The sequence below is a fragment of the Hypanus sabinus genome, chromosome 5, assembly GCF_030144855.1.
Source record: "Hypanus sabinus isolate sHypSab1 chromosome 5, sHypSab1.hap1, whole genome shotgun sequence".
In the NCBI taxonomy this organism is placed as follows: domain Eukaryota; kingdom Metazoa; phylum Chordata; class Chondrichthyes; order Myliobatiformes; family Dasyatidae; genus Hypanus; species Hypanus sabinus.
Window position 1 is genome coordinate 160,302,779 of NC_082710.1, and position 27,571 is coordinate 160,330,349.

Consider the following 27,571-nt stretch of genomic DNA (forward strand, 5'->3'; position numbering starts at 1 on the left):
AACGATGGATGCTACCTTCTTGAGATATTTTGTCTATTGTGTTCACTTCAGCCACACTTCCGGATGAAGTTGAGTTTCTGGAGAGGGCAGTTGATGTATCTGGGCCTCTGCTTGAGTGAGGTCAGAAGAATGAGGGGAATTCTCATTGAAACCAACCCAACATAAAAGGCCTGAAGAGAGTGGACCTTTATTTTTCCAGCATCTGCACATTTTCTTGTGTTTGTAGTTAATCAGAATGGTAGTAATTTCATTTGTTCATTATGTGGAGCATCGTACGATGTCGGTGATCATGGTCTTTCCATGACCATGATTGCTCTTGGCAATTTTTTCTGCTAAACTGATTTGCCATTGCCTTCTTCAGGGCAGTGTCTTTACAAGATGGGTGACCCCAGACATTATCAATACTCTTCAGAGTTAGCCTGCCTGGTGTCAGTGGTTGCAGAACTAGGACTTGTGATATCCACCACCTGCTCCCATGGTTTCACATGACCCTGAACGGGGCAGGTGCTACACCTTGCCCAGGGTGACCTGCAGGCTAGCAGAGGAAGAAATGCCCAGTCAACTGTTTACTCTTTTCCATTGCGGCAGATTGGGGTCTTGTTTAATTAACTATTTTTTTAAGCATGTGTTAATACTATTTTTTTACTTGCAGGTATTCCGCCAGTTCAGATTATCGCCATTATGCTTGGGACTGCAGGTCTGTTGTTCTTTGGAGTGAATGTCCTTGGATCTATTGCATTCTGTACCTTTAAGTGCATGTCAGAGCAAGGTATGTGGCAATGTTCAAATCCAATTTAAAATGTAAACTGGTGGTACCTCTGTAAGGTTTGGCTTATTGATGTCAACCTTCTAGGAAAAGCTAATGATTTGGCTGATCGACAATTCAGCCTCACCTTCTCCCTTGTCCCTGTGGAATCCACAGATGGCTATGGAGGCCAAGTCTTTAGGTGTTTTAAAGTGGAAATTGATAGGCTCTTGATTTTTAAGGTTACAGCAGAGTGGAGGAGAATGGGGTTGGGAAGGATAATGAAACAGCCATGCGGGAATGTTGGAGCAGACTCAATGGGCCAAATGGTTTAATACTTTTCCTATATCTTTTAGTATTGTGTCATTTAACTGCTCTAACTTCCTGCGCTGTTGTGAAGTTTGCTCGTGATCAAAGCTAAGTAGGTGGAGGTTAGACAGAAGGGGTGATGCTAACAGACTGGAAAGTAGAAGGGGACATGACAGTGGTAAAATCGTTGGCAAAATAGAGCGGCTTTGACCCAGACAGTAAGCTGGGTCTTCAGTCAGCTTGCTGGAGCTGCAGTGAGATTTTCGGATTTGCTCATTCTGGGTCCCAGGGAACACAGTTGAGGTTTTCCATGGGGAGCAGCCATGGTATAGGGTGGTATTGGTTTCAGAGGGGATTATCACATCTGAAGAGGGTGTGAATTAGCATTCAAAGCAGGAACTGCGGAGCTGAATTTGTACTTGAAGTGGGGAAGAGTAGAACATAGAATATAGCACAGTACAGACCCTTCAGCACAAGATGTTGTACCAACTTTTTAACCTACCCCTAGATCAATCTCACTCTTCCCTCCTGCACAACCCTCCATTTCTCACATCCATATGCCTATCTATGAGTCTTTAAATGTCCCTAATGCTATTGCCTCCAACACCATCTCTGGCAGTGTGTTCCATACACTCACCACTCTGTGTAAAAATAAACTAACTAACTACTTTCTTCCAATCTTTATGTAAAGAAACAACAGAGAAACAGGTCCTTCCAGCTCATCAGTCCTGTGCCACCCAATTACACACATGCAGCCAGTTAACCCCTAGGCCTTTGGAATGTGAGAGGCAGCTGGAGCACCCGAAGGGCACCTAGGCAATCATGGGGAGAGCATACAAACTCCTTACAGACAGTGGCAGGAGTTGAACCCGAGTCACTAGCGCAGTAAAGGGCATCACGTTAACCGCTTCACTACCATGTCAATCACATTAAAAGTATGTCCTCTCATATTAGACAGTGCCACCCTAGGGGAAAAAGGTGTTTGTTGTCCACTCTGTCTACCCCTCTTATTATCTTATACACTCCTGTCATGCAAAGGGAAGCCCCTAGCAAACTCTTACAATTTGTCCCCAATTCCAAACAGCATCCTGGTAAATCTCCTCTGCACCCTCTCTAAAGCTTCCATAACCTTCCTATAATGAGATGACCAAAACTGAACACAATGTCCAAGTGTGGTCTAACAAGTGTTTTATGGAGCTGCACTGTTGACTTGCAGCTCTTGAACTCCTACCCCTTTCTAACAAAGGTCAACACACCATCCACCTTTCTTAACCACCCTATTGATTATTTTGGAGGGGGTTTTGGCCAGTAAAAGGAGTGGAGTTTCGAGGGAATACAGGTTGGAGTGGAGAGTAAAAAGAGGTGGCGATTCAGCACCATTCAAAGATCAAAGTAAAAGTTATTATCAGAGAACACACATCACCACATACGGTCCTGATTTTTTTACCTGCGGGCATACTCAGCAAATCTATAGAACAGTAACTGTAAACAGGATCAATAAACAACAAATTGTGCAAATGCAAATGTATATAAATAAATGGCAATAATGAGAGCATGAAATAACGTCATTAACTGTGGGAACACAAGGAATAGAATGAGTGTAGTTGAAAATGAATGCTGCTTTTCTATGGCAACGTTTCATGTAGAAGTTGTTACGAGGATCACCCCTTGGAATAATGATCAGTGAGGCATTGAGAATACGTATTTCCCAACAAGTAACTTCTATTGTTTCAACTAACAAAAGCACGTGGGTTCACAAACTAACTACCTGTATGCACCACACTAGAATACCACACCCTCCGTGAACAGTGAAAGTGATTGCCCAGGAAAGGTGTCAGTGAGCCCCCTCATTGGTGTTCCAGTGTCCAAATATTTCTGAATTGGGTGGGAACACAGTCTCACCTCCAGCCAGATCCAGCACTGGATCACCCAAACTGTACCTGCCATGCATCCTGTAGACCTGTTATGGGGCAGAGCACTGAAGATTTAATTCATGTGTCCTGTACTTCTGTTACAGGGCAGGGCTGACTGCACATTTAATGCTTGTGTTCATTCCTCTGCAGAATCTCGTGGGAAACTATATCTCTTCTTAATGTGGATGATTTCCTGGCACATTCCGTCTCTCCTTGTCATTCAGTTGGCGCTCATTTCCTGGAGTATTGTTGAAGGTAGGTGCAGGGCTCTTGATGAGAAACATGACAATGGGTTCCTGATGGGTGTATGGAAGTTCAAAGAATGGGGCTGGTGGGCTTGCATGAAAGACAGAGATCAGGGCCCCAGTGAGTATGAAGGGATTGTGGGAAATAGGGATCCAATGAGTTTAGAGGGAATGAGGTGATTGGAAACCTGGTAGGTTTAGAGCAGGGGTCCCCACCCTGGGATCCACTGTCCCTCGTTTAAAGGTAGGGGTCCATGGCATCAAAAAGATTGAGAACTCCTAGTTTAGAGGGAACATGGTGATCAAAGATCTGAGGGATTCAAGAAATGAGGCGGAGTGGAACAGGACTGCTGTGGATTTGGAGCAAACATGGATAATGGGCAACCAATGGAATTAGAGGGAATGGGAATCCGGTTTGTTTACAGGGAATGGTGAAGGATACGTGACAAGGATTGGTTTTAGAAAGTGAGGCTCCACTTCACGGGACACAGAACAATGCACGTGGAAGCTGGGGGTGGGAGGGAAGAGTTCCATCTGGACTCCTGTCCCATCAGAAAGGGTTGACACTGTTATCACAAGGGCCAGGAAATGCTGCGCAACTGAGTGAGCCAATTCTGCAGTTACTGGAAATCCAGAGTAGCACACACAAAATGCTGGAGGAACTCAGCTGATCAGGAACTGTTGATGCAAAGGAAAAAGAGGCAATGTTTCAGGCTGAGTCCCTTCTTCCGAGATGGGTTAATTTTGGTCGATTGTGATGATTGATTGCTGAAGAGAGTTTCAGGAAATATCAGGGCCTGGTAAATAACTAGGTTAGGACTGAGTTGGAAAAGATGGGTGAGCAAAATTTAAGAGCAGGAAAACTGCTTATAGTGAGTGGCTCAAATATTCTTTAGGGAAAAGCGAAGGGAACACAGGAACGAATCACAAGCTGAGGGAAGGTGAAAAGCAAAGCTTGGCCTGCATTTGTTCATTCAAATCGGATCATTATGCATTGAGCAGAACAAGGTTAAAAAAAACAGAATGCAGAATAAAATGTAACACGAAGAGAAGAAAGTGCAGAGCCGGTAGACAATAAGGTGCAAGGTCATAACAAGATAGAACGGGAGGTCATCTTGTCCTTCCTGTATCTTATTCTGTTAAGTACCATGAGATCTCCCGCCTAACAGTTGTTACATCTCTCTCCAGGTATTGTCACTCTAACAATAATTATTTTATTTGCTGCATCTCTCCTGCTGTTGTTCATGCCTGTACTAGGAAAGATTAACAGTGGTCTGGAACATTGTGGTAAGCTGCAGATTATTTATTGTGATAAAACAAAAAAATGTCGGTGTCAGCAATGAAGCAATGTCCTCTAAATCCTTGCACCATCTGTCGTTGACAGTTTCCGTGGCTGTACCGCTTAGTGGACTTCTTATGATCTGCTTATCCAATTACATCCTGAAGGAAAAGTTTCACCAGTTGAGTAAGTTCACCCTCATTACCATTCCTACCGATGAAAACCACAGCATTCACATCTGGGTAATGCGGGAAATAGGGATCCTGTGGGTTTAGCAATGGGGTGGTGTTCTTTGACCCACCAGATCTCTGCATATTATTTGACCCTGCGTGGACCACGAGCTTTAGATCACCACTGGGCTCAGAGATCCCTTCATACCGATCCATGGGTTTAGACACCATCTCCAATCCCTGCAGTAGGTCACCAGTCCCAGGTCCCAGCCCAAGAGCAAGGTGAATGACTTGGGAATCGCTGGTTGATTCATCAGTCTGTTGTCACCTGTTTACCCTGCCTTCCCTTCTGCCACAGACAAATGAGATTTTATTGAGATTTAAGACCCCAGTTTCAGCTGGAATAGAATCATCTTGGAGTGTTTTTAAAGTCAATTCTGGGTGGAACCCAGAACAGCAAGTGTAAAATAGTCCATTTCCAGAATGAAACTTCAACAGGCTGTCTTCACAAGGGAGTTCACACGCACACTCTCCAGCTTGGAGGCTGCCCTCTAAACCCAGGCTCTGTGTCAGCTGAGCTCAGATTGAGATAAACCAGTGGCCTCCGGCCATACAGGACAAGGTGGGGCTGCAGAGGCTGTGAGCGGACAGGAGCTGTTGGAACTCGGCCAGCCGGGCATCATCTATGGAGGGCAATACATGCAGGATTTCTGAGGGGCCCCGGGCTGAAACATCGACTGTTTATTCCCGTGCATAGATGTTGTCAGATGTGCTGAGTTCCTCCAGCATTTTGTGTGTGCTGCTAAAGTTTTTCAGCCTCTAGTGCAGAATCCCTTGTATTTGCTGTTTTGAATGGAACACCGATGTCTGGCGGGCAGCTTTGGAACGGCAAGGCAACTTCCATTTAAGGAAGATATCCAGATAAGGGCGTAAAGAAGACAAGAAATGTTGAAAAATAACACTGGTTAGGAAAGAGTCATAGGGTAAAATGTGAAGCTATATTGTCCTTCTAGGCCATCTGTGGTTAAGATGAAACAAAGTAGTGTTTGCAATTGTGACTCATATTGATGTTAAGGTAAGGTGCGTGTGGCTGGCTAGATGTGCGGGAGGGTTGAAGACATACTTACATGGCAGGGAACAGATGGTGATCAGGATGGCCTAGGATCCAGGATGGGGCTATCCCATTGCGCTCCGGGTGTGCTGATGCCTGCGATATCCCCAAATGCGGGGTACTCGACTGCATAATTTGTGGCAGTGGGGGACTGCGGTCGCGCTCTCCCGATTCAAAAAACATAGAGCTATTCTGTGGACATTAGTCTGTCTGTAGCCATTTTGCTACCCATTAATTTACGTTACTGCTTCCGCGTAATAGGCCAATCAGTGGTATAAGGTACTCCTTCCCTCTGCTAGCCTTCTTGCACCCTTGGACAAAGCTTATCCTCCCCCACCCTGATCAAGATTAGAGATAGTTTTAGAGGTTAATTAGGCCATTCAACTCAGTGGGCCATGGGCAGCAACTCTGCATATCACAAGCAATGCACACAAAATGTTGGGGGAAACTCAGCAGGCCAGGCAGCAGCTATGGAAAAGAGTACAGTCAACTTTTTGGGCCAAGACCTTTCAGCACGAGTGGTATCACAAGGCCTGTCTTTGCAACCACTGACACCAGGCAGACAATCTCGGAAACTGGCTGGAAGCCCAAAAAGAGTTTATTTGTCAAATATGCTGCAAAAGCATTAGATTATGATTCTTTTTACATCTTGGCCGCATTCCAATGGCAATGGCAAACATTGAAAACCTACTGCACAACACAGGCCCTTCGGCCCGCAAAGCCATGCCAAACATGTCCCTACCTAGGCTTACCCATAACCCTCTATTTATCTAAACTCCATGTCCATCCACCAGGAGTCTCTTAAAAGACCCGATCGTTTTTGCCTCCACCACCGCTGCTGCCGGCAGCCCATTCACCACTCTTTGCTTAAAAAAATCTTCCTCCTGACATCTCCTCTGTTCCTACACCCTGAAACTATGCCGTCTCCTGCTAGCCATTTCAGCCCCTGACTATCCACGCGATCAATACCTCTCATCATCTTGTATACCTCTATCAGGTCACCTCTAACCCTCTGTCGCTCCAAGGAGAATAGGCATGCTCCCCAATGTAAGCAATCACCTTGTAAATCTCCTCTGCACCCTTTCTATGGTTTCCACCTCCTTCCTGTAGTGAGGAGACCAGAAATGAGCACTGTACTCCAAGTGAGGTCTGATCAGGGTCGTATATAGCTGTAACATTACCTCTCAGCTCTTAAACTCAATCCCACAATTCATGAAGACCAATGCACCGTATGACTTCTTAACCACAGAATCAACCTGCGCAGCAGCTTTGAGTGTCCTGTGGATTCGAACCCCAAGATCCCCCTGATCCTCCACACTGCCAAGAGTCTTACCATTAATACCATATCCAGCCATCATATTTGACCTACCAAAGTGAACCATATCACACTTACACAACACTAAATTGCTGGTGGAATGCAGCACGCCAGGCAGAATCTATAGGAAGAAGTACAGTCAACATTTCGGGTCGAGACCTTTTGTCAGGACAAACTGAAAACACAGATAGTAAGAGATTTGAAAGTGGGAGGGGGAGTGGGAGACCCAAAATGACAGAGAAGACAGCAGGGGGAGGAGTGAAGCTAATAGCTGGGAAGTTGATTGGCAAAAGCCATACAAGGCTGGAGAAAAGGGACAATCAGAGGACGGAAGGCCTGGGGTTAGAAGGGGATGAGGGGCATTAATGGAAATTAGTGAAATCAATGTTAATGCCATCAGGTTGGAGGCTACACAGACGGAATATAAGGTGCTGTTCCTCCAACCTGAGTGTGGCTTCATCTGGAACACTGAATTCCACCAACAATTTAGTGTTGTGTTCTTGAATTTCCAGCATCTGCAGATTTTCTCTAGTTTACACCTCACACTTATCTGGGTTGAACTTAAACTTAACAAAACTCAGCCCAGTTTTGCATCCTATCTATGTCCCTCTGACAGCCCTCCACACTATCCACAATGCCCCCAACCTTTGTGTCATAAGTAAAATTACTAAACCATCCCCACACTTCCTTATCCAGGTCATTAATAAAAATTACACGGAGTCGGGGTCCCAGAACAGATCCCTGAGGCACTCCACTGGTTACCGACCTCCAGGCAGATTATGACCTGTCTACAAGCACTTCTGTGGGCAAGCAAAGCAAAGTCCATCCCATGCCTCCTTACTTTCTCAATAAGACCATAAGAGAGTGGAGCGGAATTAGGCCATTTGGTGCATCGAGTCTGCCCCACCATTTAATCATGGCAGATCCTTTTCTCCCCTCCTCAGCCCCACTCCCCAGCCTACTCCCTGATGCCATGTCCAATCAAAAACCTATTAAGCTCCAGGTTAAATACACCCAATAACCTGGCCTCTTACAGCTGCCCGTGGTAACAAATTCCACAAATTTACTGCCCTCTGGCTAAAGAATTTCTCCTCATCTCTGTAACGGACACCCCTTTATCCCGAGTCTGTGTCCTCTTGACCTAGACTCCCCACCATACTTTCCACATCTACTCTCGCTGGGCCTTTCAACATTCAAAAGGTTTCAATGAGATCCCCTGTCAGCCTTCTAAATTCCAGCTAGTACAGACCCAGAGCTATCAAACATTCTTCGTATGTAACCCTTTCATTCCCAGAATCATCCTTGTGAACCTCCTCTGAACCCTCTCCAATGCCAGCTCATCTTTTCTGATATAAGGAGCCCAAAACTGTTCAAAATACTCAAGGTGAGGCCTCACTGGTGCCATATTAAGCCTCAGCATCACATCCCTGCTCTTGTATTCTAGTCCTTTTGAAATGAATGCTAACATTGCATTTGCCTTCCTCACCACCGACTACCTGCAAGTTTACCTTTAGGGTGTTCTGCACAAAGAGTCCCAAGTCCATTTGCATCTCTGATTTTCAAATTTACTCCCCATTTAGAAAACAGCATGCACATTTATTTCTCTACCAAAGTGTATGACCATGCAATTTCCAACATTGTATTTCATTTGCCATTTTCTTGCCCATTCTCCTACTCTGTGCAAGGCCTTCTGCATCCTATCTGTTTCCTCAACACTACCTGGCAATCTTTCTACCATCTGCAAACTTGGCAACAAATCATCTATACCATCGTTTAAATCACTGATATACAGCATAAAAAGAAGCTGTCCCAACACTGACCCCTGCGGAAACCACTCATCACTGGCAGCCAACCAAAAAAAGCATCTTTTCTTCCCAAGCACTGACTCATACCAATCAACCAACACTCTAACCATACCAGTAACTTTCCTGTAATACCATGAGCTCTTAACTTGGGAAGCAGACTCGTGTGGCACCTTGTCATCCACTGCATCGCCTTTATCTATCCTACTTGTAACCTCCTCAAAGCATTCCAACAGGCAAGATTTCCCCTTAAGGAAACCATGCTGATTTTGTCCTCTCTTGTCCTCTGCCACCAAGTACTCCATAACATCATCCTTAACAATTGACTCCAACATCTTTCCAACCACTGAGTTCAGGCTGACTATCAACCTCACTTAACATCGACAGGGTTCAACATAGCATCCCTTTCCAGAACTTCTTTGCAAATCATAGTCCATGTAGAGATGGGTGATCGCCTCACACTCACCACAGTCCTGAGGGATTGGAAAGAGAACCCAGCAGCATAGAGATGATCTGATAGGGAGAGGCTCCTTGCTCTAGCAGCCAAGTGAGGTGTTGATGTTTGCTGAGCTCAGGCAGAGAAGCGTTCTGCCAGACACACGTGATTTAGCCTCTCTTTGACAGGACAATACTCTCATCCCAGGAATTAATCTGCCTCCAATTAGATCACGTCCAATTCTATGATCTCCTGACTTAGGTAAGGGCAATAGAACACTTTATCTTCATTTCCTCTGGGATCGCAGAACACTGCAGCACAGGAACAGGCCCTTCAGCCCATCTAGTCCCTGCAAAACTGTTATTTTGCCTCATAACATGCACCTCCATCATGTCCATTTTCTTACCCCAACCTTCTCTTAAATGTTGAAATTGAACCTGCATCCACCACTTGCTCTGGTAGCTCCTTCCACTCTCTCACCACCCTCCTGCTGAAGATGTTCCTCCTCAGGTTCCCCTTGTAAATCTTGTAAATGTTCTTGGCACTCTTTCAGTCTGTCTTATAGGTAGGTAGGTGACCTGAACTGCACACAGTACTCCAAATTAGGCAGGCCTCACCAGCATTTTGTACAACTGCTGTACTCAACCATTTAATACATGACCACCGATGCACCAAGGCTGACACCAATCCTGAACTAAATACCACTACAATCTCCTCTGCTCCGAGGAAAGCAATTTACTCACATAACTAATCTTGCCCCTGCAGTCATTTTACTGAATGCCGACTGCTCCCCTCCCAAAGCCCTGCCGTCATTGCTGAAATCCGGACCCATCGCCTGGTTGTAGTCAAGCCAGTGTTTTCTAAATGCTCATTAGGAGTCCCCTTTCCTGTACTATCTGTCTATATTGTAAAGCCCAGTATCTCAAATACAGTCCCGCGTGCAACACTTGTCACAGTCTTCCAATCAGAAGCATGTCTTTCCACCGGCATCTACTGCCTCCTGTTACCAGGCCAATGCTGGAATCCAGTTTGACAGCTTTCTTCAGATCCTGCTGCATGTGCCTTAACCTCCTGATCAATGGGTCAAATGGCTCAGTTATGCTCTTATCTCTTATGGTCTGCCACAGCGTGAATCAGGACCCACCAGCTTGGTTAGCCTCATCAGTAAGTAAAGCAGGTTCTGTTTGCCAGTGGAGTGAGGCGCCAGATCCTCTGTCTCTGGGCTGATCCAGACTTAGAGAAGAGAGAGCAGCAGAGGGTGGGAGGAGTGGAGGGAGGAAGAGAAGGGAGACGAGGTGGAAATGAGAGAGATATTATTATTATTGGCCCCTATGCTAGATCCACCCACTACCACACTCATCCCCATCTCTCTCCTGCTCTGCCCCTACCTTTGAGTTTCCCTTTCTCCCTCTAATCAATTTCTTCTTCACTCTCTGCTCTGCCTCTCCTCCTCCTCACCGCATCACCACCCCAGTCCAATTTCCTTTCTCCCTACCCTTTCAGTCAAACCCTCAGCCCATCTCTCTCTCTCCCTCTCCTCTCCCCCACCATCCCTTTGCCTCTCCTTGTCCCCAACACTCCACCTCTCCCCGTGCTTCATTTCCTAATCTCTGCCCCGAACAATCCCCAACTCCTTCCCCAGTATCCCTTTCTCTCTTCCCCACCGGCACATCCCGTTCACTCTCCTTTTTCTGATTCCTCCTCTCCACTCCTCCTTCCCCTGTGTCCACCTCCCTACCCATCCCTCTACCCTTATCCCTCCTTCATCATTATTATTTTCCGTGCACACAATTGATGTGTTACAAATGTTAACATGCTGATTTCTAGTTGGGTTTTCCATGCATGTTAATTGTGTATATTTCCTTCTGCTAACTTTAGTCCTGTTGTATATTTGTAAGTTTTACAGTATTAAAGCTGATGTTAAAATTGAGTGTCTTTGGTGATACTTGGCATGAACCCACTCAGTGAGCCCTCTCTTAACCACTTTCAGATAAAGGTTGTCACAGCCGCACTCTGACCTGGGGCACGTTCCTCACATCAACAGCTGTGATTGGATTGATCCACTCCGTGTACTTTGCAGTGTGTCACTGTGAGTATCAAATGCACCAAAGCTTTCAGCCGTTCAAACAGTCTAAATAACTCAGTCACAGTGAAAACTTACCACTGTTCCTCACCGACACTTCAGCTTCTGAAAGGCAGAGTCATGGGGAAATCTCCAACATGTTTCTCTGTCTGTCTGTCTCTCTCCCTTACTCCACCTCTCCCTGTCTCTGCCTCAACCTCACTGTCTGTCCCTCTGTTTCTGTCTCTCTCCATTATCTCTGGCTCCCTGTTTCTCACTTGCTCACTCATTTCCACCCCTCTCTACCTCCTTCCTGGCCGTTCCCTTTCATTCAGGAAGTACTTTCATCAAATCTGTGGGGTTCTGCTGAAATAGTGATTGGGTTATTGTTGTCACATGTACTGAGAGTGAGAAAACTGTGCTGTACACTGTTCATTCAGACCACATTATTATTATTATTATTAATCAGCTTTATTTCTTGCATCCTTCACATGCATGAGGAGTAAAAATCTTTAATCCAGAGGTCCCGTCAGCACTCAGTGTTCAAACTCAGCTGTGAAGAGGAGTTCCACCAAAATAAACCGAAATAAGAGCAAACAAGAGTTAAACATTATTTTATTGAGGCTGGAATTTAAGTGGAGAGAGGGAAGGGGTGGGAAGAGGGGAGGAGAGGGGTGGGAAATGGGAGAGAGGTGGAGGGAGAGTAGGATAAAGTATGTGTAATGTTAAGAATCCATACTGTCTCCCTGTCTGTTCATTTTAATCGTTTGGGACCTTGTGGATCCTGTGTGGAAGGACTGATTGTTGTAGATCTGCTGCAGCACAGATCCAGGGAATGATAGTAAATGGGAATGAGATAACAGACCTGTGCAAAGCCTCGGTTTCCGAAGACCAGTAACATGAAGGCGGCTCCCAGTGCAGGTCAGGGGCCTATATCCCGATTCCGTGGCGTCAGAGCACAGGGGTTCCCATCAGTAAAAATCACAGTCCTAGGGTGCAGAATTTCCCTGTGGGAGACACCTCGGGTGGTTACTGTGGGTAACACGGCTCTTCCAATGATGGTTTAACTTTCCGTACTATCTGACCTGGGAGCTTCTCCAGTCTGTAATCCAGAGGTCCCGTCAGCACTCAGTGTTCAAACTCAGCTGTGAGGAGAAGCTCCACCAAAATAAGAGCAAACTAAAATTAAAAATCATTTTATTGAGGCTGGAATTTAAGTGTAAATAATCTGGCAATATTCTGTATTTATAATTTATGAAAGATATTTTGTTCATTAGAGATAATCGAAACAAGGCACAGGCAGGAGACATTAAACAGGTAATTTTTATAATAATAATTTCTCCTGCTTTTTAGTGTGGTGTTCCAAGCATGGTTTGATAAGTTCACTGATACCCCCTCCCTCTCTTACACTCACATGTTCACACTGTCCATAAAATCCTCTCACAGTCTCCTATGCACTGTTGCACCCAGAGAAAACCTTTAGGGCCATTTTCGGCATTTGTACAAAATGTGATCGGAATTTACATAATTATAATTTCTCTTACTGTTTCATTACTCACATGTCTGGACATATTCTTCACATAACTTATGACCAGTAATTATCCTTACCACCCCACCCAACCCCACTGCTACCCCCCAGTCTGGAATTGCACAGTGTGGCTGGTTTGGTGTCCTCGTTTTGCATCATTTGTTCAGTCCAACTTGCTGCTTCTGTGGTCTGTGTCACCGTGGTGTGAGTCTGAACGTTCATCATCAGGTAATCTGCACCCTCGTTGTGGACAATATAAGGATGGAGGGGCAGGTGGTATTGAGGAAGCAGGGAGTCTGCAGAGGACTTGGAGACATTGGGAGAGTGGGCAAAGAGGGGCAGATGGTATACAGTGTTGGGAAGTGTATGGTCATGCACTTTGGCAGAAGAAATACAGAAGTAAATGATTTTCTGAACAGGTGGAAAATTCAAAAATACAAGTTGCCAAAGGACTCGGGCGTGCCTAAAGTATAACTTTCAGGTTGAGTCGGTGGTGAGGAGGTAAATACAATGATAGCATTCATTTCAAGAGGATGAGAATATAAAAATAAGATTGTAATTCTTAGGCATTGGTCAGACCACATTTGGAATATTGGGTGAGCAGTTTCGGGCCTCTTATCTAAGGAAGAATGTGCTGACGGTGAAGAGGGACCAGAGAGGTTCAAAAGAATAATCCTGGAAATGAAAGGGTTAACAACAGAAGAGCATTGGATGACTCTTGGCCTGTACTCACTGGAGTTTAGATGATTGAGGGGGGATCTCGTTGAAACTTATAGAATGTTCAGAAACCTAGATAGAGTGGATGTGGAGAGGAGGTTTCTACAGTGAGAGAGAGTAGGACCAGAGGGCACAGTATCAGAACACAAGGATGTCCCTTTAGAACAGAGAAGAGGAGGGATTTCTTTAGGCAAAGGGTAGGGAATCTATGGAATTCATCGCTGCAGACAGTTTGGTAAATTTAAAGCAGAATTTGATAGGTTCTAGGTTAGTAAGGGCATCAAAGGTTATGGGGAGGAGGCAGGAGAATGGGGTTGAGAGGGATAATAAATGGAGGCTCATTTTGCCCCTTTGTCTTACGGTAACAATTGCAATTTGTCTATTCCAGCTGATTGGGGAAACGCATGACCTGGAAGCTGAATCAAGTTACAAAGTTGAATCCAAGAAGGCTCTGGTTGTTTAGACCGGACACAACAGTCTTCGCTTGCTGATCTGAGTGGATGATGTTCTCTGTTTTCCTGCTATTAACTCAAGCTTGAAATACTCGATGTTGTCAGTTTTGAGTAAGCTTATCCTGATTGCAAACAGTGTCTTTTCTTGGCTTCCAGAGAGAAACTTTCAGCCTGGCAATCCAGCACCACTGTCCTTAATGCTGGAATTATAGGTCTAGATTCCATGAAGGAATAAAGGGGCTCACCCACCCCAGCATCCCATTCACCCAGAGTTTACAGGGACTCACAGCCGGCAGTCTTCCAGGAATAATGTTGACAGTGTGTGCACCCCAACACAATCCTGCTCAACCTTCACGAGTTGGAATGAAGAAGGCTGAGGTAATGGAACCATAATGTACACCATTATTAAAGAGATGCAGATATGGTAAACAACCCAAATCTTTCTTTTCCCCCCAAGATAGTAATGTCAAAAGCAAGATGGTATGGGTGGAGGGGAAGATTTTCACAGACAGGGTCGATGATATAACAAGATCATAAGAAATAGGAGCAGGAGTAGGCCATCCGGCCCATCAAGCCTGCCCAGCCACTCAATAAGATCATGGTTGATCTGTCCGTAAATTCAGCTCCATCTACCTGCCTTTTCTACATAACCCTTAACTCACCTACTACATAAAAATCTAACTGTATGTTGAATTTATTTAGTGATGTTATGGGTCCACAGTTTAGATTCCGGTGGATGTCACATGATATTAGTTTTGTTTACTAAGTGTGATGTATCTATAGTCTCGTTTGCTGGAAGCTTGTAGTTTTGATTCTTGGGACGCCATGTAGTTCACTGGGAATTCATGACTTTGTTTCTGTGAGAGTCACGTGATGACATATCCGCAACGGTATAAAAGAGTCACAGTTGTTTCATGGGCAGTGGTTCATTGGAGTCGCTCGGTAAGGGGTCAATGGGAAGAGAGTGAGTGAAGGTTGCAGGCTTCGAATGAACCCAAAGGATTGTGGTTAGTCGGCAGCACGCTGTGCATCTCGCAAGTGGCTGACGTTTCGTAAAATCCCTACGTAAATTGTGGCACACACTTCTGGTTAAACCCTGCATGGTCTTGAGTGTTGTGTGGAGACCATTTCGGCAAAAGGGGCATTCCCTGTCAGTTACTCTGTGAAATCTCACTCTTTTTGGACTCTTTGAAAAAGTACCCCGCGGCTGGAAACCTTGGGAACTGGTTCTTTGAGATCACCTCTCTGCTGTATTGTGAATCGACAAGATCGACTCTCGTGTATCGTGAACACTCAAATCTCTCCTCTCACACATTTCATGAATCTCCATGACAGTTTCAATTGACACTTTAAGAATTGTTTCTAAGTCTGCTTCTTTAGGAGCTATAGACGCATAATACCGTAAACTTCTGTTTAAGATAGCCGTTCATTTAATGTTCTATATTTCTGCATAAACGTTAATAAATTTAGTTGTTTTGCAATAATTCCCCAACTCCATTCTACATTTATTGTTGTTGGTCCATAACAGTGAAGAAGCCTCAACTGCTTCCCTGGGCAGAGAATTCCACAGATTCACCACTCCCTGGGAAAAACAGTTTCTCCTAATCTCTGTCCTAAATCTTTTCCCCTGAATCTTGAGGCAATGTCCCCTAGTTCTAGTCTCACCTACCAATGGAAACAACTTTCCTACTTTTATCGTATCTAGCCCTTTCAAAATTTTGTATGTTTCTATAAGATCCCCTCTCATTCTTCTGAATTCCAGAGAGTATAGTCCCAGACGACTCAATCTCTCCTCATAGGTTAACCCCTTCATCCCTGGAATCAACCTGGTGAACCTTCTCTGCAGTGCCTCCAAAGCCAGTATACCCTTCCTCACACAAAGAAATCTGCAGATGCTAGAAATTCAAGCAACACACATAAAATGCTGGTGGAATGCAGCAGACAGGCAGCATCTATAGGGAGAAGCACTGTCGACATTTCGGGCTGTGATTCTTCGTCAGGACTAACTGAAAGAAAAGATAGTAAGAGATTTGAAAGTAGAAGGGGGAGGGGGGAATTGTGAAATGATAGGAGAAGACCTGAGGGGGTAGGGTGAAGCTGAGCTGGAAAGGTGATTGGCACAAGGGATACAGAGCTGGAGAAGGGAAAGGATCATGGAATGGGAGGCCTAGGGAGAACGAAAGGGGGAAGGGAGCACCAGAGGGAGATGGAGAACAGGCAGTGATGGGCAGAGAGAGATTAAAAAGGGGGCGAGGGGGGAAGAATAAATAAATCAGGGATGGGGTAAGAAGGGGTGGGGGTGCATGAATGGAAGTTAGAGAAGTCAATGTTCATGCCATCAGATTGGAGGCTACCCAGACAGTATATAAGGCATTGTTCCTCCAACCTGAGTGTGGCTTCATCTTGACAATAGTGGAGGCCAGGAATGGACATATCAGAATGGCACAAGGAATTAAAATGTGTGGCCACTGGGAGATCCTGCTTTCTCTGGCGGACAGAGCATAGGTGTTCAGCGAAACGGTTTCCCAGTCTGCGTCGGGTCTCACCAATATATAGAAGACTGCACCAGGAGCACCGGACGCAGTATAGCACACCAGCTGACTCACAGGTGAAGTGTCGCCTCACCTGGAAGGACTATCTGGGGCCCTGAATGGTGGTGAGGGAGGAAGCGCAAGGGCAGGTGTAGCACTTGTTCCACTTGCAAGGATAAGTGCCAGGAGGGAGATTGGTGGGAAGGGATGGGAGGGGGAATGAATGGATAAGGGAGTCATGTAGGGAGCGACCTCTGCAGAAAGCAGAGGGAGGGAGGGAAAGATGTGCTTGGTAGTGGGATCCTGTTGGAGGTGACAGAAGTTACAGAGAATTATACGTTGGACTCAGAGGCGGGTGGGGTGGTAGGTGAGGACAAGGGGAACCCTATCTCGAGTGGGGTGGCGTGCGGATGGGTTGAGGGTGGGAATGGGAGAGATACTTTTGAGAGCAGAGTTGATGGTGGAGGAAGGGAAGCCCCTTTGCTTAAAAAAGGAAGACATCTCCCTCATCCTGGAATGAAAAGCCTCATTCTGAGAGAAGATGTGGTGGAGATGGAGGAATTGCAAGATGGGGACGGAATTTTTGCAAGAGACATGGTAGGAAGAGGAATAGTCCAGGCAGCTGTGAGAGTCAGTCGGCTTATAGTAGATATTAGTAGATAAGCTGTCTCCAGAGAAGGAGATAGAAAGATCAAGAAAGGGGAGGGAGGTTTCGGAAATGGACCAGGTAAATTTGAGGGCAGGGTGGAAGTTGGAGGCAAAGTTAATGATGTCACCGAGCTCAGCATGCGTGCAGGAGGCAGTGCCAATGCAGTTGTTAATGTAGTGAAGGAAAAGAGGGGGACGGATACCCCTAAAAGCTTGGAACATGGACTGTTCCACGAAGCCAACAAAAGGACAGGCATAACTGGGACACATGCGGGTGCCCATGGCTACACCTTTGGTTTGGAGGAAGTGGGAGGAGCCAAAGGAGAAATTATTGAGAATAAGGACTAATTCCGCTAGACAGAGGAGAGTGGTGGTAGAGGGGAACTGGTTAGGTCTGGAATCCAAAAAGAAGCGGAGAGCTTTGAGACTGTCCTGGTGGGGGATGGAGGTATTTAGGGACTGGACATCCATGGTGAAAATAAGGCAGTGGGGGCCAGGGAACTTAAAATCATTGAAAAAATTCAAAGCGTGAGAACTGTCATGAACATAGGTGGGAAGGGATTGAACGGGGGGGGGGGGGGGAGATAGAGCAGAGTCAAGGTATGCAGTAATGAGTTCAGTGGGGCAGGAGCAAGCTGAGACAATGGGTCTACCTGGACAGGCAGGTTTGTGGATCTTGGGTAGGAGGTAGAAACGGGAAGTGCTGGGTGTGGGAACTATGAAGGTTGGTGGCAGTGGATGGACCAGAGCTGATAAGGTTGGTGATGGTGTGGGAGACAGTTGCCTAGTGCTCCTTAGAGGGGACATGACAGCGAGATAAATAAGAGGAGGTATCAGCGAGTCGTCACTGTGCCTCGGCCAGGTAAAGGTCAGTATGCCAGACTACAACAGCGCCCCCCTTATCAGCGGGTTTAATAGTGAGGTTGGGATTGGTGCGGAGGGAGTGGAGAGTAGAGCATTCAGAAGGAGTGAGGTTGGAAGTGGAACAAGGTGTGGTGAAGTCCAGACAATAGACAGTAGTTGGAGGAGTAGGCAATTCGCCCCTTCTAGCCAGCACTGCCATTCACTGTGATCATGGCTGATCATACACAATCAGTACCCCATTCCTGCCCTCTCCCCATATCCCTTGACCCCGCTAGCTATAAGAGCTCTATCTAACGGTTGATGTCCTGTCGGCAGTTATCAATTAAGAGATCCAGAGCAGGCAGTAGACCAGGGTGGGGTGTACATGAAGAGGAGGAGGGTTGAAGACAGGAGGAGGGGTCATCGGTGGGGGTGGTAGAGTCCTTGTCAAAGAAGTGGACTCGAAGACGGAGCCGGCGGAAGAAGAGTTCAGCGCTATGGCGTACACGGGACTCGCTGAGGTGTGGGCAAGGGGGGACATAGGTGAGGCCCTTACTGAGGAACAAGCACTCTGCCTCAGAGAGTTTAAGGTTGGACAGAATGGAGGCTGGTGGTGTCGGTGGATAGGCGAGGGTTGGGGTGAGAGGAAGATGGATCTTCTGAGGGCCCAGGAGTTGATGACGGGATCTGAGGGAGAGGGGATTGCCGAGTGGTGGTGGGGGAAGTGGAGACGGGAGTCACAATCGCAGCATGTGACGATCCAGCCTGGAGTTCAAGGCTGGAGTCGCAGTTTGAGGCTGCGCAATCGCTTTGAAGGTGTCCATGGTCGTTGGAACCCGCGTTGATGGTGCTGGAGTCTGGGTTTTGACTATGCTTAGATTGCTGGGGTAGCGCAGATCGACGGCCGGGGCAACAATCTTTCCTCAAGTATGGTGACTGGAACTGCACACAATACTCCAGGTGCTGCCTCACCAGGACCCTGTATAGCTGCAGAATGACCACCCTGCTCTTGAATTCAATCCCTCCAGCAATGAAGGCCAAGAGTCCATTTGCTTTCTTAATAACCTGTTGTATCCGCAAGCTAACTTTTTGCGATTCATGAAAAAGCACTCCAAGTCCCTCTGCACAACAGCATATGCTGCAATCTTTCACCATTTAAATAATAATCTGCTCTTCTATTATTCCTTCCAAAGTGGATGATCTCACATTTACCAATGTTGTATTCCATCTGCCATACCTTGGCCCACTCTCTTAACCTATCTTTATCCCTCTGCAGACTCTCCATATCCTCTGTACAATTTGCTTTTCCACTCAGTTTAGTGTCATCAGCAAATTTTGCTACGCTACACTCAGTTCCCTCTTCCAAATTATCAGGGTAAATGGGAAACAGCTGGAAGTTCATCAGAGGTCAATTCCGACATCATCTGCAAGGGGTGTGTAGAATACCTGGGTTTTCCCCAAGTGCTCCTGTTTCCTCTCAAAGTCCAAAGACATACAGGTAGATTAACTGGTCATTGTAAATTATCCTGCGATCAGGTCAGGTTTAAATTGGAGTTGTCAGTGGTTTCTGGGTCAGCGAGGCTCAAAGGGCTGGAAGGGCCTATTCCGTGCTGTGTCACTAAATAAATAAATCTCTGGACCGGGTCTCAAATTCACGACACTCTGACTCAGAGCTTAGTGTGCTGCCCATTCAGCTACAGGTAACCGGATCCCATCTGATCTGTATCACTGAGGGAAGAAAGGGGCTTGATTTGCTGTTGCTGGTTTGTTATGTTGCTGTTGATATTGTTGCTGGTGTTAGTCATAGAACACTACAGCACAGAAACAGGCCCTTCAGCCCATCCAGTCAATGCAAGGCCATTAATCTGCCTAGTCCCATCGACCTGCACCTGGATCATGGCCTTTCTATGTACCTAACCAAATCTTTCTTAAATGTTGAAATCGAAACCACATCCACCAGTTGTGCTGGCAGCTCGTTCTACACTGTCACCATCCTCTGAGTACAGATGCTCCCCCTCCTGTTCACCTTAAACATTTTATCTTTTACCCTTAACCTGTAACTTGTAGCTGCCATCTCACCAAACCTAAGTGGAAAAAGCCTGCTTGTATTTACCCGATCTAAAGTCCTAACCTATTCAACCTTTTCCTATAACTCAGGTCCTCAAGTCCCAGCAACATCCTTGTAAATTTTCTCTGTACTCTTTCAATCTTATTACACAGTCGGCACAACATTGTGGGCCAAAGGGCCTGTAATGTACTGTAGATTTCTATGCTCTATCTTTCCTGTAGGGAGGTAACCAAAACAGCACACAATACTTCAAATTAGGCCTCACCAATGTCTTATACAACTTCAACATAACATCCCATCTTCTCTACTCAATACATTGATTTATGAAGGTCAATGTGACAGAAGTGTTATTTATGACCCTATCTGCCTGTAACACCACTTTCAAGGTTTTATGGACCCATATAATGCCCTCCTGCTCACCATACAAGACCTACCCTGGTCGGTCTTCCCAAAGTAAACACCTCACATTTGTCTCCATTATACTCTATCTGCCATTTTTCAGCCCATTTTCCAACTGGTCCAGATCCTGCAAGCTTTGATAGTCTTCCTTGCTGTCCACTACACCATAGTCTTGGTGTCATATGCAAATTTGCTGATCCAGTTCACCACATTAGCCAGATTGTTGATATAGATGACAAACAATGATGGACGCAGCTCCAATCCCTGCGGCACTACACTAGTCAGTCAGACGCAACCATCATACAACCATTCTCTTAGCTTCTCCTGCGAAGCCAATGACTAATCCAATATACTACCTTATCACGAATTCCAAGCAACTGAATTTTTCTTGACCAACCGTCCATGTCGGACCTTGTTAAATACCTGACAACATTCTCTTCATCAATATTTCTGGTATCTTTCTCAAAAACTCTGTGTGATTGGTTAGACATGACTAGCATGCAAAAAGCCATGTTGACTATTCCTAATCAGTCCTTTATCTATACAAATACTTATAAGCATATCCTGTCCTTTAAAATACCTTCCAAGTACTTTCCCAATATTGATCCTAGATTCACCAGCCTATAATTTCCTGATTTATTCTTAGAGTCTTTTTTAAACAAACAAACATCAGCCATACTCCAACCCTCCAGCTCTCCACCCGTGGATGAAGATGTTTTAATACCTCTGCAGTTTCTGTACTAGTCTCCACAGGGTCCGATGCAACGTCAACACCCTGGGGATCTATTAATCCTAACTTGCCTCAGGACAGCAAACACCTCCTCATCTGTAATCTGCAAATGGTCCATGACCTAGCTAGACTCTGTGGTTCTTTAAGGTTGTTATAGCTGGGGGAGGTCGTGGGGATAAGCTCCCACTACCTGTTAAATGCTTTCAATGGTGTGCTTCTCAAACAGCCTCTGAGAAACAAGTCCAGCTCTTGGCCTTCACGTGTGGCTTAGCTACTAATCCCAGCAGAACTGATTCTACCGACAGGAGGAGAAAAGGTGGGTTACTGGTGTCTTAAAACTAGTTACTTCAGGCAGGTGGGCGGTCTGCTGTGGTTGGCAGCTCACTTAGGAAAACACTGACCTCAAATCTTTGTTTCTTTCTTGCTATACCCACTCACGGGAAAGGTTTCGAGAGTAAACTTTGAAGAAAAGTCCAGAGCTGGAGTCCCTAAGGCAGTCCTGCACTGAGTTCAATGCTGAATGGCATCTCCTGCGATGTCGCTGGTACCAAACTGCAGGTCTCGGTCTTTCCTTTGGATTCATCAGTTCCGTGGAGAATGGGAAACAACCTGCTCTCCATATCACACTGCCTTGTGTACCATGTAGACAGCTGGGATGCAGTATCCATGGTTGACAGTGGCCAATGGAGGGCCTCAGTTACTATCTGTGTCCATCTCCTCTGTAAATGCAGATGCCAAGAATCCATTTAAAATCTCCCCATATCTCTGACATTGCCACACAAGATGAGCTCACCAGTCTGTTCTCACAGAGTACTGCCATCACATTTTCCGTGACGGGTAAACCTACCCTTCCTCCTTTAATCCCTCCCACCCTATCATATCTGAAACTACCGATCCCCGGAACATTGAGCTACCAGTCCTGCCCTCACTACAATGTCATAATTCCACATGCTGATCCATGCCTTAAGCTCATCCACCTTTCCTACAATACCCCTTGCATCGAAATAAACAACATTTGTCTCACTGTGCTCAACCTTTTGATTCCTGACTTTGTACGTAGGCTGAACATCCTTCCCCACAACCTCTCTGTTCTGGTGCTGTGGTTCCCATTCTCTGAAACTCTAACTTAAACTCCCCACCACGCAGCACAAGCAAACGCTCCCAGTTGGAAATTAGTCCCCTCCACTTCAAGTGCGAACTGTCCCTTCTCTGCAGGTTCCACCTTTCTTCGAAGAGAGCCCAATGATCCAAAAATTTGAAGCCCTCTCTGCTGCACCAGCTCCTCAGGCATGATAAACTGTATGATCTTCCTGTTTCTGGCCTCTTTGGCAAGTGGCACGAGTAGCAATCTTGTAATCACATCCATGGAGGTCCTGTTCTTTAACTTAACATTTACAGTTGCACCCCTGGTCAAAATTTCTGTTACTGTGAATAGCTAAGCGAGTAGAAGGTGACCTGATTCCCAAAAGGTATAAAGTTAAAGATGACACATTTCTTAAAAAAGTAATTTTGCATAAAATATTAATTTCCATCTTTTAGTTTCAAAATAACAAAAAAAGGAATAGGGCCCAAAGCAAAAGTTTGGGCACCCTGCATGATCAGTACTTACTAATACCCCCTTTGGCAAGATTCACAGCTTGTAAACACTTTTTGTAGCCAGCTAAGAGTCTTTCAATTCTTGTTTGGCAGATTTTCACCCATTTTTCCTTGCAAAAGGCTTCTACTTCTGTGAGATTCTTGGACCGTCTTGCATGCATTGCTCTTTTGAAGTCTATCCACAGATTTTTGATGATGTTTAGGTCGGGGGACTGTGAGAGCCATGGCAAAACCTTCAGCTTGTGCCACTTGAGGTAGTCCATTGTGGATTTTGAGGTGTGTTTAGGACCATTATTCTGTTGTAGAAGCCATCCTCTTTTCATCTTAAGCTTTTTTTTTTAAAACAGATAGTGTGATGTTTGCATCCAGAATTTGCTGGAACTTAATTGAATTCATTCTTCCCTCTAACAGTGAAATTTTCCCTGTGCCACTGGCTGCAAAACAAGCTTAAAGCACAATTGATCAACCCCCATGTTGAATAGTTGGAGAGGTGTTCTTTTCATGAAATTCTGCACCCCATTTTGCTCCAAACATACCTTTGCTCATTGCGGCCAAAAAGTTCTATTTCAACATCATCAGTCCACAGGACTTGTTTCCAAAATGCAGTAGGCATGTTTAGATGTTCCTTTGCAAACTTCTGATGGTGAATTATGTGGTGAGGACTCAGGAGGTTTTCTTCTGATGATTCTTCCACAAAAGTCATATTTGTGCAGGTGTCGCTACACAGTCGAACAGTGCACCACCACTCCAGAGTCTGCTAAATCTTCCTGAAGGTCTTCTGCAGTCGAACAGGGGTTTTGATTCGCCTTTCTAGCAATCCTATGAGCAGTTCCCTCAAAAAGTTTTCTTGGTCTTCCAGACCTCAGCTTGACGTCCACCGTTCCTGTTAAATGCCATTTCTTAATGACATTACAAAGTGAGGAAACAGCTACCTGAAAACCCTTTGCTATCTTCTTATAGCCTTCTCTTTCTTTGTGGGCATCATGTATTTTAAGTTTCAGAGTGCTAGGAAGCAGTTTACAGGATCCCTTGGCTGCTGATTATAGGGACAAGGTTTGAGGAGTCAGGGTATTTATTAAGCTTTGAAATTTGAATAACTTGGCCTTTCCTAATGATGACTGTGAACAAGTCGCAGCCCTAATAAGCTAATTGAGGCCCAAGACCTTGGTGAAACTTATCCCGGAGCTCAAATCTCTTGTGTGCCCAAACTTTTGCATGGTGCTCCTTTCCTTTTTCTCACTCTAAAATTGTACAAAAAAAATACACTAATCTTGCTTAAGATGTTAAAAAGAATGTTTCATCTTTAACTTTGAGTTTTGAAGATCAGTTCATCTTCTACTCAATTATTAACAGTAACAGAAATTTTGACCGGGGTGCCCAAACTTCTGCATGCCACTGTAACTCCCAATATTATCCAAAGCAGTATTCCTATAGGTGAGGGGAATGGCCACTGGGGTACTCTGTACTGGCTGCCTGTCCCCCTTCTCCCTCCTGATGTGTCCTCCAGTTACCTGTGTCCTGCACCTTGGGAGTATGTACACCTCCCTGTTTACAGATGTTCAGACTAAACATTGCTCTGAGAAAGAAGTTTTTTTTTACATGGCCTGAAAACTGCACCGCTCTTCAAATGATTGTTTTACCCTTACGATTACTATGAATATGTAGAATGAAAATTGAAAAATTACATACTATTAATTGAAATTAATTAAATGAAATACATTATAAGGAAGAAAATCTTTCATATTTTGTGAACATTTTCTGTTCTGTACTTATTTCAGCCATGTAGCCACAAAGGCTATGTGCATGGGAACATTTCAGTCACTGTGCTGCTGTGCATCTTAGAGGAAACAGTGCCCCTCAGATTCCCAAGTGATCCGGATTTCATCCAGTTCCACCTCCAACTCCTTAACACTGTCAGAAGCTGCAGCTGGAAAACATCTTGCAAATGAAGTCATCCGGGACACTGGAGAATTCCCTGCCTTCCCACATCCTGTAAAGAAACATTCCATGATGCTGACTGGCATCGCCCCTGCTCTGAATGTGCAATAAGGAATAAAGAAGGAATAAATAACCAAAAATAAATCATTTTACAGCCTCTTCCTCTTCTTGCCAAAGCCTCAACTCCCCACTCTGACACTGGCCCACTCATACATTGTCATTGTGGGCAATGTTCCCCTTAATTTGTAATGTCCAGTGTGCGCAAAATTCTTGTGCTGTGCAATATTTTGTTCAGTGACGACAACATGTGCACACTGAATAATTTCTTCAATAAAAACAGTATAAGCTAGTTCTAAAATCTGCAAATCATCGCAAACTCCACATTGTCAACACCATCTCCATCAAAGACCAGAAAAGGAAATGTAATCATGTACAATCGTGAAATATACTAAACATGCCAACGTCATGGTGATAAACTTTTGTGTATAGTTTAAATTCCTTCGTGCGCTAGTAGACAAAGATGTGTGCGTGCACACATCATAGAGGGAACAATGATTGTGGGGATGCTATGTTGGCATTGGAATGTGCAGCAAATTGTGGGTTTCCCCCAGCACATCCTTAGGTTGTTAGCTATTAATGCAAATGATGCATTTCAGTGTGCTTTGATGTATACGTTATAAAGAAGTGAATTTGGATCTGACTTGTTGACTAAGTCCATCAAGTTCCTACAGCGATGGACGAGAGTTCAGCATGGACAAGGCTCTTCATGTCTGTATACGTGAAATGAAAAGTGTCTATTAAACTCTCCCTGTGCTCAGTTCCATGCTGAGAAACAAGCCAGCCCCATATAAAGTTCAACTCTGAAACTAACTCCATGTACGTATTCAGTTCCCTGCTGAAACTGAACTCGTTCATGTGCTCTGCCTCACACTGAGACTGACCCGTAACCTGCCTGATTAAAACTATACCCAATGTCACACGCTGGGTTTCCCACCGAGATAGGACCCCGTCACATTTTCTGTTCCATTCACTGTGATGTGTCGTTAATTCCTGTCTCAGCTGTGACACAGAGCTGAGTGCTATGGGATGTTAAACCTGGGTCTCCGACAGGTGGCCATGGTCAGCAGCAGGCAGTGGGCTCCACATCCAGGGAGTTGAAGGGAAACCTCTTGTCCTGTTACGTGGCAGGAGCTTTACCAATTTCTGCTGCTGATCCTGTGTTGTGTGCCTGTTGCAGGACATACGGACAACGGCACAGGGTTAATCATGAGCCCTAGCGCAAAATGGAGTCACAGGCATTGTGCGTGGTCTGGTTCGGGCACTTCCACAATGTTTTATTTTATGTCTGTATGTTGGAGGGAAGGGACACGGATGATGTGCGGGATGGGGCTTGGTGAGTAATGGAGAGAAAAGATGCTGACAGACCCTCCAAATGTTCATTTATTATCAGCTCTTGAGATTCATCTTCTCCAGACAGTCACGAAACAAATCAAACCATGGAAGATATTCGAGGAAAAACATCACCCCCCCCCCCCACAAAAACTTACAGATCACCCCAAATGAAATCGTGCAACAGCAACAAGAGCATCACCCATGGACACCTTATCCATCAGCAACGAGCGACTGGTGATCACCCACGGACACCTTATCCATCAGTGACGAGCGACTGGTGATCACCCACGGACACCTTATCCATCAGTGACGAGCGACTGGTGATCAGCCACGGACACCTTATCCATCAGTGACGAGCGACTGGTGATCACCCACGGACACCTTATCCATCAGTGACGAGCGACTGGTGATCACCCACGGACACCTTATCCATCAGTGACGAGCGACTGGTGATCACCCACGGACACCTTATCCATCAGTGACGAGCGACTGGTGATCACCCACGGACACCTTATCCATCAGTGACGAGCGACTGGTGATCACCCACGGACACCTTATCCATCAGTGACGAGCGACTGGTGATCACCCACGGACACCTTATCCATCAGTGACGAGTAACTGGTGATCACCCACGGACACCTTATCCATCAGTGACGATCGACTGGTGATCACCCACGGACACCTTATCCATCAGTGACGAGTAACTGGTGATCACCCACGGACACCTTATCCATCAGTGACGATCGACTGGCGGTTACCCATGAATACCCTTATCCAGCAGCAAAAGGCAGGTAGTCGGCACTGATCACTCGCTGACTTTCTGCATTCGCTTTGATGCCTGTATCATCCGCAATGCTTTAATTGGGGAAACGGAGTCTATCATGGACTCGCCTCATCTCCAAACTTCACCATGAGGCTGACCTCACTCGTCTCTTGCTATGTGCTTGGAGACAGCAGAGTGGTAGAGCACTCAATCGATCTCCAAACTGCGAAAACTTTTCCAGAAACACATTAAAGATAAAGGAAGATGTACAGGAAATGAAATAAACAGTTTTGTGGATGTCGCGGGGGGGGGGGGGGAATTTGTGGTTCAATGAACCCATCTTGACCTTCAAGTTTATGATCAGAATTATACATCCACAGTACAGACATGACAAACATACTTCAACATGAACTTAAGGAGGAGTAAATTATACATACCTGTGTAACAAAACTAAACTTAACACATCTTGGTATATTCAACAATAATAAACAGGCATTGGACAGGCAGAGAATAGAGAAATATGGGCCATGTGCAGGGAAGTAAGATTCATTTGGATTGGTATCATGGTTAGCACAGATA

General features: G+C 45.4%; 1 protein-coding gene and 1 non-coding gene across 6 annotated transcripts in view; both read left to right on the forward strand.

Annotated features, from left to right (window-relative positions):
- LOC132394510 (uncharacterized) overlaps positions 1 to 17,806 on the forward strand; it is a 35,885-nt gene extending 18,079 nt beyond the window's left edge. For 3 of the 5 annotated variants that reach the window (XM_059970767.1, XM_059970770.1, XM_059970771.1), the window contains 7 exons: positions 653 to 769; positions 3,118 to 3,222; positions 4,401 to 4,499; positions 4,597 to 4,677; positions 11,316 to 11,414; positions 12,667 to 12,704; positions 14,021 to 17,802. In XM_059970767.1, the coding sequence (XP_059826750.1) occupies positions 653 to 769; positions 3,118 to 3,222; positions 4,401 to 4,499; positions 4,597 to 4,677; positions 11,316 to 11,414; positions 12,667 to 12,704; positions 14,021 to 14,095 (614 nt within the window). In that variant the 3' untranslated portion in view covers positions 14,096 to 17,802. Of the gene's footprint in view, positions 1 to 652; positions 770 to 3,117; positions 3,223 to 4,400; positions 4,500 to 4,596; positions 4,678 to 11,315; positions 11,415 to 12,666; positions 12,705 to 14,020 lie in introns of all 5 variants that reach the window. The other 2 variants (XM_059970768.1, XM_059970769.1) reach the window with 2 other exon arrangements.
- On the forward strand, positions 5,781 to 5,944 carry LOC132394895 (U1 spliceosomal RNA). Its single transcript, XR_009512441.1, has one exon. It is a non-coding gene; the product is annotated as a U1 spliceosomal RNA (small nuclear RNA).
- Positions 17,807 to 27,571: the final 9,765 nt, after the last annotated feature.